Source organism: Ictidomys tridecemlineatus, chromosome 2 (assembly GCF_052094955.1).
Source record: "Ictidomys tridecemlineatus isolate mIctTri1 chromosome 2, mIctTri1.hap1, whole genome shotgun sequence".
Classification (NCBI taxonomy): domain Eukaryota; kingdom Metazoa; phylum Chordata; class Mammalia; order Rodentia; family Sciuridae; genus Ictidomys; species Ictidomys tridecemlineatus.
The window spans coordinates 42,392,924-42,413,377 of NC_135478.1; the positions used below are offsets into that span (position 1 = coordinate 42,392,924).

Below are 20,454 nucleotides of genomic sequence, written 5' to 3' on the forward strand. Positions count from 1 at the left end.
AGGCTGAGTTCCTTGACACATTCTTCAGGAAAATTAGTTTGTTTTTTTTTAAATATTGTGGTGTTTATAAACAAAATCTCTGGAAAAATTATCACTCCTGTCCCCCTCTTTGTTTTCCTTCCCATGGCAGCTGCTGAAATGGGTTGCGGATTGAACAAGTTCGAGAAGCGTGATGAGAAGCGGCCTGGGAATATTTATTCAACTTTGAAGAGGCCTCAGGTGGAAACCAAGGTGGATGTGGCCTATGAGTACCGCTTCCTGGAATTCACGACTCTGAGTGCTGGTGAGTACACCCCAAGCCTGGATTTCAGGGGACCCACCTGAGGCCTGGGGCCTGCCTGGCCATGTGGCCCTGTCCCTGGCAGGGTCTCTGGCTAGAGTCTAAGAGGAAGGGTGGGCAGGAGAGGGGCTTGAGGAACCAGGGCAGGCCTGTCTGAAGGGGACAGCTTACAGAATCCAGACGTTTATATGAAATCTCTCTCTTTTTAAGTTGAAATTATAACAAATGAAGGTTGTGTGTGAGCTAAGTGATATATGAGGATAGGCTGCATTTGGCCCATGGACCAACCAGTTTGCAGACTCTTGTGGCAGGTCCCACAGAACAGAAAGTTTTCCTTATCTTCTTGAATGAATCTGTCCATCAACCCAAGTTCACCTGCCCGTTGTCACCCTCTTGTCCTTTTGGGCTTGCCTATGCCTCACCTGAGTTAGAGGAGTCAGGGTCTAAGGGAGCAGAGAATGGCCCTGGAGTGACTGGCAAGTTGTGTTCAGGGCACCTACTGTGTGTAGTTGCTTGATGGTGGTGGGGGAGTCTGGAGGCAGGTACTGGTTCTGGAGGTACTTACCTGGTTGGGGTAGAGGAGACTCAAACATATGAGAGAAAAAAGAAAAAAGAAAAAGAAAACCTCAACTATTTAAAATTTGTGATGGATGGAGTTAAAGAATATTGTGCTAAGCAAAGTAAGCCAAACTCCAAAAAACTAAAGCCTGAATGTTTTCTCTGATTAGTGGGTGCTGATCTATGATTGAGGGAGCATGGGAAGAATAGAGGAACTTTGGATTGGGTAAAGGGGAGGGTGGGAAAGGGTTATGAGGGTAGGAAAGATAGTGGGATGAGATGGACATCATTACCCTGGGTACATGTACGATTGCATGAGTGGTGCATCTCTACACTGTGTACAACCAGAGAATTGAAATGTTGCTCTCTATTTGTGTATGATGAATTGAAATGCATTCTGCTGTCATGTACAACTAAGTAGAACAAATTTTAAAAAATTATGTGGATTTGGAAAACGAAGAGAACACTCTTTTTATGGGGTCCCAGGAAGTTAGGAGCAAAACCTGGACACTACATCACTAGGGCACCTAAACCATTGCTGGGCTCTTGCTCCATCTCTATATAGTTCCTATTCCAAATCTATGCAGCGAAGCGTGTCTGAAGTTCCCTCTCCAGGCTTCCACTTCTGGTCTTGTGTTATACTTTGAGTGTCCATTGGACACTGGATTTGGAAAACGAAGAGAACACTCTTTTTATGGGCCCCAGGAAGTTAGGAGCAAAACTGGGCATTCTATCACTTAAGACACTTTCTCCCTGGGTTTCTGTGAAATATATAGGAGAATAAGTGAGAAAAGCCCTCATCTTCATGGTTTTGGTCCTGGCTGTGCTTTGGCATCATGGGTAAGTCACTAAGCCTCTCAGGCCTGCAGTGTTCCTGTCTTTAAAAGAAGCGTGCACATCACAGGGAGGCTGTGAAGTTTAGAAGAAGAAATGTGTGCAAAGCCCTTCGCACAAAACCTGGCGCTTCGAGTATCCCCCCCCCCTCCTCCTTTGGGCTGTCACTGCCCCTCTGTGAAGCCTCTGTGGCTTCTTGAGCCCTAAGAGTGATGGGCAGCTGGGCACAGGTGACATCTTCGTATCCCTCCAAGTCACCAAAACCAAACTCAGCCTCTTCCTCCTCATATTGTGTCCTTCTGGCTGGGGATGTAGCTCAGTAGTTAAGCACCCCTGGGTTCAGTGCCTGATATGGGGGAAAAATAAAGGGAAGAAAGAAAGAAAAGAAAGAGTTAATTTTAAAATAAAAATAAAATTTCACAGGTTCTCTCTCTCTCTCTCTCTCTCTCTCTCTCACACACACACACACACACACACACACACACAAATAAAATAATTGTTGTTCCAGAAACATATGCTATGTGCCATTCTTGGCCTCCGGCTGCTCCCACCATCATCTCTTGCCAATTTCCCTGACCTCCTTGCTAGTTTCCCTGTGTTCCCGTGGCTGCTGCATCTGCATTGCTTCTCTGTTTTTTTTTTTAATTGCATTATCTTTTGTTTTCTAATTATAAAATGAATGCAAGCTCATTATAAAGAGCTAGAACTACTCTGGGAAAAGTCCTGCCTGTCCTCCCTGCTTTTGCCCCTGTCCTACAGATCACTTAGCTCCTCTGCTCAGAGCCCTCTTGTGGCTCCCACCTCCTCCACTGGTCTCACGGCTTCCCTGGGAACTCTTTCTCCTGCAGCTTGTCTTTCGTGTTCTGCTGTATCGCCCCGCTTTTTCTGTATCCTCCAGGCCTCCCCAGGGCTTTCGGGCTGCCCGATCTTTGTCTGCAAGTTTTCCCCAGAGATCCCTTTGCCTCATCTTCTTAAGCTCCTCCTCTCTGAAGATTTTCCTGACATCCGTTTGAAATGTCTACCTCCCCTGCAACTCCCCATCTCTTTCCCTCTTGATTTCTTCCATGTCATCAAAGGATTTTGCTTATTGCTGTTTTGTTGTTTTCTGTCTGCCTTCCTTCTTGGAAAAGTAGAATCTCTTTCCTGGAGTGTGGGGATGGTGTCTGTTTTAGCTGCACCTTGGGTGCTTAGGATGGTGCCTAATCAATGAATATTTGTCACACAGCTGCTCATCATCTCTGTATGCATCTTGCATTTTTGCAATTTCACATGGTATGGTGAGGTATGCACTCTGTCATCCATGTGCTCTCAAAGTATGATTTAATGACTATATGATTTAATCACTCGGTGTGCTATAATTTATTTAGCATTCCCCTTTTATTGGACATTTAAGTTACTTTGGGCTTTGGGCTATTATAAATAATGTTGTGATAAGCAATGTTGTACATAAATCTTTGTGTACATTTCTGATTATTTCCTCAGGAATTGCCAAGTTGAAGGATGCGAATGTCAGGACTTTTGATAAATTGCCAAATTGCCCTCTAGATAGGACCTGTTTGTGTAAAACACACATCTGATCATGCTCAACTCTTTGGCAGGTTCCCCTGGGCAGATGAAGTTGAGGCTCAGGTTGGCGCTGGGGGCTTTCTGTAGCTTGGTCTTGGGACTGTCTCCCATGCATCCCCAGAGGACAGTGTGTGCTGTGGCTGTAGGACCGCCTGCTCCCCCAGGACCCCCCTTTCCCAGCTTTCCTGCTTTGGCAAGGTCCTGCCTCTTATTGCTTGCCACTGGAATCCACTCACTGGAATCCTCCTTCTTGACATCAAACCCATCAGCCTTACTCTCTGCACACCTGCAGTTTGTCAGCACCATCCTTATGACACTTTTATTACATCATGCATTAAACCTACTTGTATTTCCTTCAGGGCAAAGACTAAACCCTGTTCATCTTTCTGTTCGTCTTCCTTGTTTACACTTTCTAGCTGAGAAGAGCCCATGGTAACTGGTTGGGTCCTGGTAAACCCAGAGGTGTGTTTCTGTGCATCAATCCATTTCCCTGGCAGTATCCCCAGTTTTTCTGATGAGCTCATTCACCCTTGTCCAAAACGGAGGTAGCATTTGTTAAGTGCCTACTATATACCATTCTATTCCTTTTCCAACTGATTTGCTTTCTTTTACTTCTTCTGTCACCGATTTTATTTTCTAGAACTTTTTTTTATAAATGGAGTCATGTAGTATATATTCTTTTTGGTCATGTAGTATGTAGCCTCTGTCACTCCCTCAGCTTGCTCATTTGGAGCATCCACGTCACATGTGTTCATCCCCTACTGTCTTACTAAGTAGTATCCCATGGTATGGATGGGCTAGTTTGTTTTTCCATTCATCTGTTGATGGTTATTTGTGTCATTTCCAGTTTGGGGCCATTCTAAATTAAGTTGCTGTGAATATTCATCTTGTGTGGCTTCTGTCATTTTATCTTTGCAATAACCTAGTGAATTATATGGGTACAACTCACCCCTTTTTTCAGATGGGGAGACAGATGCTCAGAGAGAGGTTAAGTAACCTGCCCAAAGATGTGGTATTGGGAAGTGACAGAGGAAGTGACCTAGATCTAGAAAGTGACATAGCTCTCTTGGGCATCAGAGCACATGTAAATTACAAGATGCTCGGCAAATAAGGCATTAACACCAGTTAGAACATTCTTGCGAGAGACTTGTGTTAAGTAGAAGGGCATATGATATATTCCTCTTCCATAAGGTTTTTTAAAAAATATTTTTAGCTGTAGATGGACATAGTACCTTTATTTTATTTATTTTTTTTTATGTGGTGCTGAGGATCAAACCCAGTGCCTTGCACATGCTAGGCGAGTACTCTACCACTGAGCTACAACCCCAGCCCTTCCATAAGGTTTTGACATAATCTTCCATGGGAGATTTTTTTAAAGTGCACTTAATACGCTTATCTTTCACAGAGAAGATGCTCCTCTGACTCTTAAGCAAATGCAAATCGGGGGTAGAGTATTGGCCAGTGTTCACCTCATGGCTTAGGAAGGACAGGGACTGTGTGCAGTTTTTAAGAAATCAGGATTAGATTTAATGTGGCTTTGTCTCTTGCTTGAAGCTTGGTGCCGTTGTGGATGATATTGGAACCTGCAGCCTCACTTGTAAGGCTGGCAGAGGCGAAAAGCAGCGAGAACCTCACAGCGACACACATAAGCTGCCAAAAATCTCAATTCTGGGTGATTTGATTGGGTCTTAAATTTTCAATTAAGTCTGGTCACCGAGGGATGAACCTGCCCTTTGCTGGGTTTCTTTGCAGACGGAGGCCCCTAAAGCATCACAATCTCTGCAAAACGGTGCCTCATTATCCCTTTTATGTGTGTGTTTTGCCAGCTTCTCTGTGCCAGGCCACTCTAATACCCCTTGAAAGCTACCTGTGTCGACTCTGTGAGAATCAACTGTGTTTCATACATTTGGTTCTAGCGACAGTTGGCACCGAGTGTGATCAATATAATGACGCCAGTGCCCAGGGCTTAGGGCCTGGCTTGAAGTCTCCAGTCCTGTGCTGTTCAGAACAGGATCACTCAGCCACATGGCTTTTTAAATGTAATCATTAAAATTAAATAAGATTAAAAATTCATTTCCTCCTTCACACTAGCTACATTTCAAGTGCTCAGTAGCCATGCATGCCCGGTGGCTGCCATATTGGATGGTGCAGATAAATAATATTTCCAGCATCTCAGAAAGTTATATGAGACAGCGCAGGTCTGTTTTCAAGGGAGAAAGAGTTGGTTCTAGATCAGAATCTGCATTTCTAATTCAGAATAATGTACAATTTTATCATGTACATTTGTTCTTGGGTTCATAATGACCACAGGGTGACATTTCATTGATTCCACACATACTGACTGAACATTGGCATTGGGCCAGATGTTGTGTTCTGGGGATTAATGGGTGAACCAGACAGGAGATGGTCCCAATGGCCGTAGTCTGCTTGGGCTGCTATAACAAAATAGCACACACGGATGGCTTAAACAATAGACATTTATTTTCTCCAGTTTTGGGAACTGGAAGTCTCTGTACTGGAGAGGATGCTTCATAGTGGGGTCCTGGTGAAGGCTCCCTTCTTGGCTTGCAGACAGTTGCCTGTGAGAATTGACTGCATCCTCACTGTGTTCTCTCCTAGCAGAGAGGGAGTTCAAGAGGAGATGGAAGGAGGGAAGGAGAAAAAAAGAGAGCATGTGTGTGCTTGATTTATAGTCCTGCTGGGTTAGGACCCCACCTTTATGACCTCCTTTGACTTTAATTCTTTACCCCAGATATAGTCATATGGAAATAAGATTTGGGGGGATATGATTCAGTTTATAGCACCAGTCTTATCCACTACTCTGGATTGGTTCAAAATCTTTTTCAAAGGAAGAACCAAAGTGATGGAGATAAGAGGGCAAGGTGGTAGCCCCCAGTACTGATGGAGGGGTGAAAGGCTTATGATAAACAGGCGAATTTAGCATTAGCCAGGCAAAAACATGTGTGGAAGAAAAAGGGAAGGAGATAAGCTTTCCAGGCAGAGTGGATAACACATGGGAAAGACCAAAAATTCAGAGGCAATATTTCATATATGGGAAGACACAGGCAGTTCTGTTTGGTTGGGAGAAGTAAGGTGGGGTACAGATGACAAAAGGTCTTAAGTGCTGGGTTAAAGAGACCTGGCTTTTTCAGGAATACTCAAGGTTTTTAAGGTCAGAAGAGAGTGGGTCATGATCAGATTCGAACTCTAGAAAGATCTCTTTGAGTTTAGAATGAAGGAGGATGGAAGGGGCAAGAGTGGGGGAGGGAAAACCATTTGGAAGTCATTACAGTCATCAGCAAGGCTCAGGTGGCCTCAGCCAAGATAGTGGCAATGGGGACAAGAGAAGTCAGTGGGTCTAGAGAGATCAGGAGGTGGTCCCAGGACCTGCCTGGAGGCTGAGGGAGAGCTGGGTTTAGAAGTGGGTTTGTAAGGTACCCGGGTGGGTGGCATGAGGTCACATACCAAGTGTTCTGATTCTTTTTGAAGCATTTTCCAGTAATGCACTTGCTCAATCATTCAAGGAGCCCTGAGAGCTGGAGGGAAGGCATTTTTTTCTCTTATTTATTTTCAGATGAAGAAGTTGCTTCCACAGGTAGTAAGTCATGGACCAGAAGCCAATGTTTCTTTTCCCAGGCTTTGATGCCCATGAAAGAGAGTTCAGGGTCAACCTTTGAATGCATGTGGCTGCATGCTCTCTCAGTGCTGCTTGTGTGAACAGATATATTGGGGTATAACTTCTATACAAAGACATATACCCAGGCTGGGGATGTGGCTCAAGCGGTAGCGTGCTCGCCTGGCATGCATGCGGCCCTGGTTCGATCCTCAGCACCACATACAAACAAAGATGTTGTGTCTGCCAATAACTAAAAAATAAATATTAAAATAAAAAAGACATATACCCATATTAAGTGTATAGTTTGGTGAGCTTCGATATTATGAACCTCTGGAGAATTACCACCACATTCAAGATGCAGAACTTTCCCATCACGCAGGAGAGCTCCCTCAGGTGCCTCCAGCCCAGACAACAGATCTTCTTCCCACCGCTGCAGATTCATTTTGCCTCTTTTTGAATAAAATGGAATCATACTGAATGTGCTCCTTTGTGTCTGGCTTCTTTAACTCAGCATAATGTTTTGGTGATGCATCCATGCTGTTGTATGAATCCAGAGCCTATTGCCTTTTGTTTTTGAGTAATATTCCATTGTTTGGATGTACTACAATTTGTTTAATCCCCCTCCCATTGAACAGTTGGGCTATTTCCAGTTTGGGGCTATTATGAAAAAAGTTGCCATGAACATTTGTGAACAAGTCTTGTGTGGACATATGTTCATTTTTATTGAGTAAATATGTCAGAAGTAGAATTTTTGGGTTGTTTGGCAAATGTATATTTACCTTTTTAAGACACAGCCTGTTTTCCAGAGAGATTGTATAGTTTTATGTGTCTAACGACAATGTATGTGGGTTAGTAACTTTATTATTATTATTATTATTATTATTATTATTATTATTATTAGGGGTACTGGGGATTGAACTCAGGGGCACTTGACCACTGAGCCACATCCTCAGCTCTATTTTGTATTTTATTTAGAGACAGGGTCTCACTGAGTTGCTTAGCACCTTGATTTTGCTGAGCTGGCTATGAACTTCTGATCCTCTTGCCTCAGCCTCCTGAGCCACTGGGATTACAGGCATGTGCCACTTCACCTGGCAAGTTGCTTAATTTTTTTTTTACATGTAATAATAGACTACTGTTTATTCAGCAACTAGTATTCATCTCTTTTAAACAAGCTAACAACAGTCATATGAGGTGGGTGGAGTCACCTCTATGGTATAGCAAAATATAGTGATAGAGTTTGGTTGGAGAGGTTTTAAGGGGATGTAGCTCAGTGGTAGAGTGCTTGCCTAACATGCTTGAGGCCCTAGGTTTAATCCCCAACACCACCAAAAAACTGTATGGAGAAGTTATAAAAATGACTTGCTGCTGGGTGTGATGGCACACTCTGTAATCCCAGCAATTTGGGAGGCTGAGGCTGGAGGATGGCAAATTCAAGGCCAGCCTCAGCAACTTAGTGAGACCCTATCTGAAAGTAAAGTTAAAAGGACTGGAGATGTCATTCACCTCTGGGTTCAATCCTCGGTACCAAAAAAAAAAAAAAAAAGTAACTTGCTGTATGCCCATACACTACTGGACGTTTGTAGAACAACCTCTCGCCACTGACAGCAGAGCTTTCTCTCTGGGCTTCCCTGGTTCCCGAGACTCCTGCACCCTGGTGAGTTTAAATCAAAGGGCGTCAACCTGAAAACGCTCCAAATTTTGTCTGTATGCTCCATTGCCTGTCTTTTCAAGCTTGTCTTCTTTTCCCCCCTCTTAAATTCTTGCTTATAAAACATTCCCACGACACATGTTACAATTTTGAGGATTGGGCTGCCTGGCCACATTTTTCAAATTCCCATCTTTGTGGTTTTCCTGTCTAAGGGGTCTTTAAGAGTTGACCTTGGGGATGTTTTCTTCCACATTTTGCTTACCAGGCTCATACTTGGATTTTGGCTGCCAGCATGTTAGCCTTAAACTGTATATACATTTTGGGTGGTCATGATAAGAACACAGGGTGATAGTCACTATTCAAAACATGTATATTGTGCAATGAATCATTTAAGGGTCCGTCCAGATTTAACTTCCAGTCTGGGTAACATTATCCCTAAACAACGACAGAAGCAGCTGTTGGTTGTTGTCTGTGTAGTTGTCCTTGTGTGCTCATTTCACAGCTGGGAAAAACACTAATCTGAAAAGATGGGTCACATGTTCTGAAAATTAAGAAATTAAAGGTTTTCTTTCTTTCTTTTTGGCCAAGAGCTTGAGTACTTTAGTTTGTTATAAATCCTGGCACTCTTCGCCTTTCTGGTTTCAGGGCTCTTGAAGTCAGAGATGATAGGCAAGTTCCAAAGAGTTGCCTCAAATAATGTTAACCTCCAGACAAGACTGCAGCCTTTGGAACTGATCATTACCCTAAAGTAGTGGTTCTCGAACTTGAGCGTTATCACCTAGAGAATCTGTTCAGAGTCTCTTACTTGGTAACCTTGGGTAAGGCCTGAGAATCTGCCTTTGTAACACATCCCCAGGTGCTCTGTGGGCACCATACTTGGAGAAACTTTACCACTTCTTTTACTTGACTAGTGATGATACACATAAAGATGCTCGTATGATTCTTTTTTTTAGTATAAAATAAATTCAGTAAATACTCATCTACTTTTGCATTATGACCAACTTTTAAGTATTTCCTTAAAGTGTCTTGTACTCTATTTGGGAGGACAGGCCATGGTCCTAAAAAATCATGAGCTGAAACAATGATTCTTCAACTTAAATTCCTATGCCCAGGAATAGGAATTGGCCTGCCAGGCCCATTAAGTCAGTCTTGAGGAATGGACCCAGATGTCAGTACTTTTGAAACTACAGGTGATGCCAATGAGCAGCTGAGTTTGCTAACAAGTGAGCAGGCACGTGTTAAGTCCCACGTGGTTGTTAATATGAACGTGGGCATCCCAATAAATGACCTTCAGGAGAGCGCCAGTGGGTAGAGATTTTGTTTCCCTTTAGGTCTGCTTGAACCTTCTGCGATTTGCCTCTGGTCCCGAGAAGCCCAGTCTTTCTGATGCATTGTGTGAGTATGTGATATGGCATAAGCTGGGGGAGATCTGGTACCATCAGTGGTCTAATAATGAGCTGTTCATGCAGATGCACTGCCCCAAAGGCTGGGATTTTTAGGGAAGGGCTCCTATGGGACTTTTAGCCCTGGATCTTGAAGGAGAAGGAGGAATAGTATTCACCTTGGGGGCATGTGGTGGAGAAAGGGTATGGCAAAGCAGAGGAATAGGAATGGTTACTGGGTCGGGTGGACTTTTGAGAAAGGAAGGTAAAATGGATAGGAGTGAGCTGGGGATGTAGCTCAGAGGTAGAGTGCTGACAACGCCCTGATACATCATGCTTAAAACCTTAAATGATATGGGTACAGTTGTTAGCACTGAGATCTAGCTGCAGGTGTAGAGTGCTTGCCTTGCATGCATGAAGTCCTCACGGGAAAGAAAGCCCCACCTAGGAAACCATGGAAAGGGAGGGGGGAAAATATTGGGAGTGGGGGGGCCGCTGGGGGCTGTGTAGCTCTTTGCTTCACAAGAGGATTCTTGGTTTAAAGTGGGTTTCACCATGGGGTTCCTTTAGATAGAGCCTCAAGGACCCTGAAGTGTTTGTTTTGCCATCCCTTAATGAGGTATTTATTATCTCTCTCTAAATACGATATCTTGCCACTTCAGAACATGACAAATTCATCTATAACATTTGCAGCTTCTCAGAATGGAGCAAGTCTCTGACATTGATAGCATTTTGTGCCCCCCGTCCCCGTAGGTTAAAAACAATCACGAACCTTATGGCAAGATATTAGAAGCCAGGGAGGAGGGAAGGTGGGAGGATAGGAGGAAGGCCCAAAGCTTCCTTTGACATTATGGCAGAAAGTAGGAGGCCCCATGTCTGAGTTGGGGGCATTGACTTTTTATATCCTCCAAATTTTTGGGGGGGGGAAGGGTTTCAGGGAATTGAAATCGGGAGCACTCGACCACTGAGCCACATTCCCAGCCCTATTTTGTATTTTATTTAGAGACAAGATCTCACTGAGTTGCTTAGTGCCTTGATTTCATTGAGGTTGGCTTTGAACTTGCGATCCTCTTGCCTCAGCCTCCCGAGCCTCTGGGATTACAAGCGTGCACCACCACGCCCAGCTAACACCCAGTTCTTAAGCTCATCCTGGAGCTTAAGAACTGGGTGTCTCAGCCTGTCATCTTAATGGTACAAAGGCTGTTCTGCCACTGTGGCCTCTGGCCTTGCAGGAGACACCTCCAGATGACCCACTGTGAGGGGACCACAGGCTTAGTGATGTTGTTGGTGTTAATAGTTATGAGAGCAGAGGCTCCACCCACCATGCTTGGTGTAAATTAATACCCATAAGGATCCTGATTTTTACAAATGAGGAAACAAGGGTCATTGCGGTGACCCAGCATATATCCATGATCCTACCTCAAGTATGCAGTCAGACTCGCTACTTTTAAATCTTTTCCTCTTAAGCAATGTGGACAGTATCAAAGGTCTCACAGATGATGGCTTTGAGATTTGAGTGCTTCTTATCTGTCATTTGAAGCCTCCCAGCTGTGACAGATCTCCTTTGGATTGTGCCCTGTTAGTGAGAACTTTCCTATGTTTTAGTGAATCAAAGGTGGTGAAGCCCAGCACCACAAAATAAAACAAGGTAATGGGATATGAATATCACCTGAATGTCGTCCCTGACTGTGTGGTTGGCAGCCCAGCTTTATCTACTTTACTTGGTCCTTACAGCTCTGGAGGTGATTGCTGTGTTTAACTCTGCTTGATGAACAGGGAGGTGCAGTGGCTGGGTGGTCCTGCCTTATGCAACCACATCTTACACGAAGGCCTTTTATCTCCAAGCGGCCTATATGTCTCACTGTGGTCCAGAGTGTGTGGGAATTGCAAGCCACATTGAAGGTCACTTTTTCTTACTACGAAGGTTGTGAATGTTGGTTAATAACCTGCTGGAATATCGTGTTGGTTTCCCTTTGCTGTTTGCACAAGAGGGCCACGTTTGACCTCTAGCTCAGATTGAGAAGGCCTCTTGTGATCTTGGGCATGTGGATGGCTGCCACTTAGTTCTGTAAACATGCCAAGCTGGGTTTGTCCTGTGTTGAATATAGACTCCTCCTTTGCTGGAAAACAGTATGTGCAGTAGGGTAAGGAAGCATTTTTCTTTCCTAGAAAATTGCTCTTTGGTCCTTAGGTAGCATCGACTTCTGTGAAACCATCTGTTCCCTCCAGTATAATTTCCAGACTATTAGATTAAACAGTTTCTTCTGACCCACTTTCGGCTTCTGTTTCCTTTCACTGTTCATTAATAAACTGCGCAGCAGCGTTTTCATGGAGAGTGTACATGTGTATATTTATTTAATTTCAGTTTGGGCAAAAGCAATTGTTGGGTGCCATGAACTTGCTCAGTTTCCTACCTGGGTTTCATTTTTTGTTTCCGGCTTCTATAATTACGAAGGGTGTTTTTTTTTTTTTTTAAGGCTCATGCAAGGAAGTCAGTGGCATGAGTTATGGGTTGAGGCACTGTTGGGAGGTGTGCTAAAAACAGGCCCTGTTTTTAAACAGAATATGCGAAGAGTGGCAAGGAAATCGGTTCCCATAAGACTTGTCTCACAGCAGATAAGTGTGCTTGTTCAGTTTGCAGGGATTTGTAAGATGAATGAGATAGTATGAGTGACGTGACTTTAAACCTTTCTGAGCAGAGCTGCTGTATGCATCTTCTCTATGCTTGCTTTTGATGTTGCAACTGAGTCTGCTGTTAGCACTAATGTTATTGTTACATACACACTAATGGGGGTAGTAAGATAAGATTTAAGGAAGTCTGGCATTCTTTACATTCCTTTCTTAATGTAAAAACTCTTCATGCTCTTTTCCCAGCCACTTGAAATCCAGACCCAAGAAACAACATTCAGTCTTGTGTAAAAATGGGATCAGGGTTGTGTGTGTGTGTGTGTGTGTGTGTGTGTGTGTGTGTGTGTGTGTAACCCAAGTAGTAAATTTCAGTGACTTAAGGCTGTCTTCAGTAAAATGAAATTCCCTAGTGATGGCCGTTATCTGTCAAAGCAAAACGAAATTATTTTTCTGCAGGGATTCATAAAAGCAGCCCTGTGAAAGTGGTAATAATTTTTTAATCTAATTTGGTTAAAGTGGAACAGAAAATGAGTTAATGTTCTATGCATCCTACTAATGATTATTATCAATATCGCTTCAGAGAATTTGTATCAAGAGGTTTTTATCCCATTTCACTGGGGTCCAGAATCATTTTAGACTTTGAGCAGATTTCTCTGTCCTTTCAGAGGAAGGGAGACTTCTTGAATTTTATCTTTGGACTATTTTTGAGGGCAATTTTGGTGCATAAAGGTGGGCAAGTCTGGCCTTAAGGTGCATGTCGCTGTCCTTAAGTCTAGAAAGTCATTTCCTGGGTTCTGTGTTTCAGATATGCTGTTCTTTGTTTAAAAGTCAGATCTTCTGATAAATAAAGGTTATGCAGGCAAGGAGTACTTTCTATATTTAGCAGCTGATTCCCCCGCCCACCCCCATTCTTGTAAGAGTGTGCTTTTCAGGTTATATGATTTTTATCAGGAGGCCTCCTTGGGTCCTGTTAAGAGGAAGGGGATTATTTCAGTTGTGCATCATGGTTTAAACTTGGTTTGTAGGCATGAATGCCACATGGGGCCATGAGGAATCAGTGTGGCTTTTGACATAGGATGGGTCAGGTATTCCTGGTAGCTTTTTGGGTGGATTTGGTTTAATGGAGGAAGCAGTCTTGTCTGATATGGTCATCCAATATTAATTGACTATTTACTGATGACCTCTTCTCAGGCTGTGTTGTGCATACAGTGGTGAATAAGACAATGAGGTCTCCCAGTGTAGGAAAAGGAGTCTAAAACATTCCACTGAATTCTAGAGTGAGTGTGTTTTGAAACCAGCCTAGTTTGGGCATAGCCCTTGATGGTTCTGTTCTGTTGGAGAAGCATTTGTTTTGACTTGCATCACTTATCTTTGACCTGGTGGGCCCTTCATGCCTGGAGATTTGTCTGCTGTTTGGTATATGGCAATCCTAAGTCAGGTCTCATCTTTGGGTCCACCCAGCTGTAGTTGAGAAAACCCCTATGTTAGTGTCTCAGACCAGCTTCCTGGGTTGGCTGCTGATGTTGACAGGCTGAGCTATTGGAGACTTCAGAGTCTCCAACAGTGCCTCAAAGGTGTCCTGGGGATGAACCCCTGCATCTTCTGTCCATGATAGCTTCCTGGGTGAGAAATGGTCTTCTGGGTCAGAGTGGGATGAAGCTTGTTAAAAGTTGCTGCATCTTCTCCTAACAGGCTGAGATGATGCTGGAAAGATGCACTAGGAATGGAGAGAAAGCCATTTGAGATTTTTCTGCATTGCCTTGCTTTAGTCCCCAAACTGGTGGCCCAACTTCTTCTCTTCTTGCCTCATTTCTTACCAATCTGTAAACTGTTTAAAAAAAAAAAAGCAATAACTTCCATTTCTACTCAGTAGTTTCTTACTGTGAACTTCATATAAATAGATTAGACAGAAAAAACTAAAATCAAAGAGAGAACTTTAAAGCAGTTGTTGGAAATTGGCATCGCAGAGAGGTGAGCCAATCAAGGATTTTTTTTTTTTCTCACAAGGAATGTTGGAGTTCTGTACTGAACTTGGAGTTGAGAACCAAGGTAACTGAGGGGGGGAAACCAACTTTAGATTCAACTTCTCTGCTTGTTGTAATATTGGTGGGTGTCCGTGGAGATGATCCCAGCCTCCTGGTATTCATGACCTGTAGAATCCCTTCCACGGTCCAGTGTGGGCTGGACCTAGAAACGTTCTCCTAGTGAATAGGATAGAGGGAAAATGATGGGTTGTCACTTCTGAGATTGGGTTACAAAAAAGACTGCAGCTTCCATCTTGGACTTTTGCACTCTTTCTCACTCTCTCTGAGGGATGCAGCCACCATTCATTGTACCCTGGAGAGGCTCATCTGGGAGGGAACTGAGAGACTTGCTAACAGCCTCTGAGGAAATAGGGCCCTCAGTCCAGCAGCCCCCGGGGAAACTGAATCCTGCCAACAACCATGTGTATGAGTTTGGAAGTGATCTACCCCAAGGGAGCCTAGAGGTGATGTCAGCCCTGGATGATACCTGAGGCAGCCTTCTGAGAGGTCTTGATCCAGAGGCACCCAGCCAAGCTGCACCTGGATTTCTGACTCAAAAAAACTGAGATAATAAATGTGAGTTTTATGGTAATTTGTTATACATCATTATGTATGTATTAACACAGGCAGTTTATGTTACAAATATCTCCACCCTATGAAAGGTGGCCTGTGGAATTGTCAGAAATACAGGGTTTAAATTCTGGCTGTGCCATTTATTAGCTGTGTTACCTTGGGAAAGTCACTTAACCTCAGTTCCTATTGCCCCATCTGTAAATGGGAAATACAGGGATTATTTTTTCTTCCAGGAAAAGTAGCTAGAATAAAGGGTAGAAATGGGTTTTAACTTTCTGCCACAATGAGAATAAAGAAAGGGTAATATCAGTAGTTCCCCTCCCCCTTTCAAGTCTCTTAAACTCCCACACCAGGTGGCTTCTGGTAGGGCAGTTTCCAGAGGAGTCCTTAGCAGTACCCAGGGAGAGATGCACTAGTCCTTCAAGGCCATTAACAGGAGTGATCTCCACGGTGATTTTTTTTTTTTTCCCTCCCCCTGCTAGTCTGGAAGCAAGTGACTGTTCACTTTTCCACCCTTGTCATTTCCTTGACGCCATGGAGACACATCCATAGATCTCTAATTTCATGCCACAGCTCTGGTGCACAGAGCTCATCTTTTCTCAAAACTAAATTATATGTTCAAGAAATGCCTTCTGCTTGGACCACAATTTTTCAGCAGCCTGGTTGTGAGTGGCTAAGCCTGGTTTCCAGCTGTACAAGTCAAGAGTCGTGACATTTAAACATATTGATGAAATGCAAATGGCCTGTGGTTAGCCTTTCACAAGGCCCCAGCACTCATGTAAATAAATGACCCAAAAGGGGTTGGAAGGAGTGGACAGCAAAGCCCTCTCTTGAGTTTGAGAATTGTTTTTCACTGGATGCTAGTGTCTGGTGAGCACCCTCTGTAGGAATGAGGGCTGGCTTCCCATAGGTTCCCAGTCCACTGTAGGCTATTCACTTGTAGATACATACAACTAGGACCCCCACTTTTCTTTTAAAACTAGGATCCTCTAATTCAGTTTCCCTGCTCTAGAAATAAGCATTTTTTTTTTTTTTTGGTCTATGGAAAAAATACACACACACACACACACACACACAGCAATGGGTCTCCTCAGTTTTTGAGCTTCCTGCATCTTCTTGCTGTTTTCACTTTATCCAGTCTCTCTCGCAGGAAAATGAAATTGCATTCGATTGACAGGCTCTCCTGCTGGGAGCTGAAGACACATTGCACCCTTTCTGTGTGTTCCTAGATTTGATGAAATGGTGGAAAATCCCTGGCAAACCTTAAACGAGATAGGCGCTGGTGATTTATCCAGTGTGGGGAAGAAATGTACTAATTTACTCATTTTTCCCCATTAAAGAAACACAGCGCGAATCGAAGCAGCTGATGCCCTGTGAACGTGAGTGTGCTTTGATGGAGATGCCATTAATAATTTACCTTAACAGGGTAATAGTTGCCATTTTGGGGACCAAAAATTTGTTTCAACCCTGCTTTATGGATGAAGAGTAGGATCAATTAATATTGAGTGATGACAGCCTTCCTGCAGAGAGAAAATGGGAAATCTTGGTGTCGTCATTCGCCTTGTGACTAAGAAATAGCTTTCCTTAATTGTACGGAACAGAGAAACCCAGGGGGATGTAATTCATTTCTCTCCAGCTTGCGATGCAAATTGAAAGTAAAGAAAAATAACCGCATTTTGGAGTGGGGACGTGAACTCGGCCGCTGAGCTGTGTCTGACTTGGGGGACTGCTGGAAGCCAGCTAATGGCATCCCTGGCTCAGAGAGCCTCCTTCGGCAGTGGCGTGGCTCCAAGGACCCCATGTCATGTGACCCTGGGGCACTTCTCTGTGATAGTGTCCTGAGGCCCCTCTGCTAGGAGGGCTTTGTCTCCGGTCTCTTCAGGGCTCCTTCCTTCCTATCTCAGAGCCTCTGCCTCTTCCTACTCTGTCCCAAACATTCGCTCTTCTGCCCTCCTCGTTCCTGACCCCTGCTCTGCCTGCTTTAGTTTCTCCATGCAACTTGTCATCTGAGATCTTGATCTGTTATCATTTTGTTATTTATGGTGTCCTCCAGCCCTAATGTAAGCTCCACAAGGGCGTGACTTGGCCTTGTCCACTGCTAAATCCTTGGGGCCTCCCAAGCCGGGAACATTTGTTGAGTATCTGATTTGGTGAAATGATTCATGTAAAAACTCCATTTTTTTGCAGGATGATTTTTAAGATCTTGAACATGTACACTGGCTTTCTGTAAAGGTACATAGACTTCATGTAGATGACAGTCTACGATGATCCTCTGAATGAAGTTTGTCACCATTATCCTTATGTATTTGTGCCAGTGGCCAGAAGTCCCAGAATGTAACCCTTCCATTGACAGCCTTCCCGGCAGTGTCTTTTGCTCACCAATGTCTTTTGCTGGATTCTTCCTGAGTATGTGCAGAGGAGTTGGGTGAGGCTGGTTTCCAGGGTAGCAATAGATGTTGGAGATGGCACCAGCAAGAAGTGCTGGAAACAGAAGGAGAAGCTCCTGCCCCCTTATCTTCCCCCTACAGGAACCTGGTAGGCATTCATAGGATGTGGGGGGAATGCAGTTTGGCCTCTCCACACATCAGAACTTAGAAGGGTGGATTTGGAGCTGAAGCAGCTGAGCGACCAACACAACCCGCTCCTTCAGATTCACAGCCTCCACACACCCTCCTCACCTTTGTAACTTCACGTAACAAAACCATTTTGTTTCTTCCTGCCTTGGTGCAACTGTTCTTCTTACACTCAACACATGAAGTCCCAACTGGCGTGGTGTTTCTCTAGATGGCATGAGTTATCTTCCTGGTTCAGACTGAAGGATATAGAATATTAAGATGGGATTGTTGGAATGAGGTGAAGGATTAGCCTGGCTCATATATGGATAATGTCAGCCACCTCTGCATGGGACCCTGGGTGTGGGGGTCTAGGTCCTGGCAGAAGAATCTATGGAGCCAAATCCTCTGGTTCTTCCAGTCTCAGTCGCATTAGTTTTCCATTGATGGCTACTCTTGGACATGAAAGAAACGAGAGATACTCCAGTGACTCTTGGGTGCAGGTGTACCCTTCCCTGCTCCCGACCTGGTGGCACAAATTCTGTTTCCCCTGGGGAATTGGGATCATTCACCCCCTACACACAAGCATGGCAGTCCGCTCTCTTTGCCTTATGATGCGGCAGCATTTATAATCCAAAATGGCCAAGGGGACATCTGGGCTTTGGTCTTCTGAAACCATAGTTGTGTCTCCTGGAGGGAGTGTGCGTCTCTCTCGGGAACCAGCAGATCTAGAAACTGTGGGGTCAGGAAGCAAAATTCGAAGTATTCTAGGCTTAAGAGGAGCTGCTTCTCTTCCTACCCTGCAGTTGCTAGACTTTTGTATTCTGGATTTGAAAGAAATAGAACTGCTTCAATTTCTGTTCCCGTCTGGTAAGATTACTCTACCTTGTCAGAGTGTTGTCTCCCAACTAGCCTCACAGGGACTGTTGGGCTGGTAAATGGTGCTTTGGTAAATGCAGAATCTTGCAAACACAGTGGTGGCTGAGGTGCTTTTGACTTCAATGCCGTACTGCCTGGTGAATCAGTGGTTTAAAAATTGCATTGGATAGGAGCCTATTTTTTTTTTCTTTACCTCTCCTTGAGTGCTTTAAAGTGGCCATCAGACACCCATAGATGTCCAGTTCCTTGTTCCCAGCATCAGTCATCACCAGAAGGCTGGCTGGCTTCCTGGGGATGAGCTGGCATCTTTCTCACAAGGCCTGGTACAAGACTGGGTTTATCTTGTGGAAGGAGAACAAATGGCAGCAGCGTTGACTAATTAATCAGCAGCTGTTTATCAGGCCATCACCCTGCATGTTGGAGAGTAGGGCTGGTGGAGTGATTGAAAAAGCACGGACTTTGGTGCAACACAGATCTGGGCTTAAGGCCTGCAGACCTGGTGGGGAGACTCTCGGCTGCTCTGTGACCTCAGGCGAGTAACTTGGCCCCTCAGTGTCTCCATTTCTTATCTATAAGATTCCTGGTGTTAGAATTGAATGAAGTTATCAGAAAAGACTCTGGTTAGGCCCATAGATAATTCTCAGCCAATGATAACTACTATCATTCCCCAAATAGAGAAGGGTTAAATGTGAGTGGGGAATTTCCTGAAGATGGGAATGATAAATGTTTATTTTATACCTTTTCCCCCATCTGAAAAATAAGATCTGTCCTAGTGGACCCCTCTTCAAGGACCCATCCACCTTTAGGATGCTGCCAGGGGACATGGTAAACATCCTACTGGGTGGCTGTCAGCAGGATGGAATGGGGTGGATTCACCAGGGCCACAGGCATCAGAGAAGTTGGTATTCATAAGGACAAAGTCAGCCCAGAGACATAGGCTAGGGCAGGAGAGAGGAGAGCAGGGAGGTGTTGGGGAAGCTCTCTTTTGGCAACAGAAGCCAGTGGGGTGGGGGGAGTAGTAATGCTTTGTGTTGACAGTGCTCTCAAGAATACAGTGTGTGTTTGTGGGCCTTGTGTGATCATCCAATAAGAAACTCTGGGTCTTGTCGAATTTATCAGTAGGTGCAATAAGATGACCAGTTTTGGAAATCTGGCAGTGGACAGCATTTCCAGTGACCTGGTATCATGGCATCTTGCCCAGTTTGGGGGACTTGTGGTGTACTGCGGTCAACAGAGTTGAGTCTTACTAAAGGTAGACAGGAGATTGCAGTCAGAGGTTATTATTTGTGTGTGTTTGTGATAGTTCAGAGTCATTTCCTCAGAAAATCTTAAGTGGGAAATGGGTGTCATTGAGGACATTTATGGACAATAGTGATTCCCCAGGAATGCTTAGAAGGGAGAGGAACCCTCTGAGGTCACCCCCAGTCAAGTCTGACCCTGTGCAGATGAGTAAACTGAGACCATTGATGGAGAAAGAATTTTCCAGGAGCCACTTAACCTAGCGCCAGCCACTCAAAGAATCCTGATCTCTTGGTGACTCGTCTCGCCACGGCTCCACAGTGGCCACTCTCCTCAGCTTTTGATCATTTAAGGTTGTGTTAGCTACTTTGAGTTCATAAGTCCTAGTTCCGGTGTAATCAGTAGACTAGACCTGTGAATATCATCATGTGTTGGGACAAACCCTACCTCCCTTTCAAACAGGAAATCGCATGCTCCTGGAGTCGGAAACATTACTGAGAATGGTCTTGGCCTTGATGAGGTGCCACACCTCGGTCAGACCAGTCCATCCTTGTAATTCCAGAATGTCCTCGCTGAGTTCTCATCAGTGCCTCCTGGTCCTGTGCTCCACCATATACCTGTCAGAAGTTTCCGTAACCCTTTGGGCTTCTCCCAGTTAAGTTCCTGGCCTTG

At 44.4% G+C, this 20,454-nt stretch overlaps 1 protein-coding gene across 2 annotated transcripts in view; it reads left to right on the plus strand.

Moving 5' to 3' along the window:
• Rftn1 (raftlin, lipid raft linker 1) overlaps positions 1 to 20,454 on the plus strand; it is a 195,489-nt gene that overhangs the window by 20,766 nt on the left and 154,269 nt on the right. Inside the window, exon 2 of one of the 2 annotated variants that reach the window (XM_005317250.5) lies at positions 131 to 283. In XM_005317250.5, coding sequence (XP_005317307.2) covers positions 139 to 283 — 145 coding nt within the window. In that variant the 5' untranslated portion in view covers positions 131 to 138. Of the gene's footprint in view, positions 1 to 130; positions 284 to 16,463; positions 16,492 to 20,454 lie in introns of those variants that run through there. The other variant, XM_040289832.2, reaches the window with a different exon arrangement.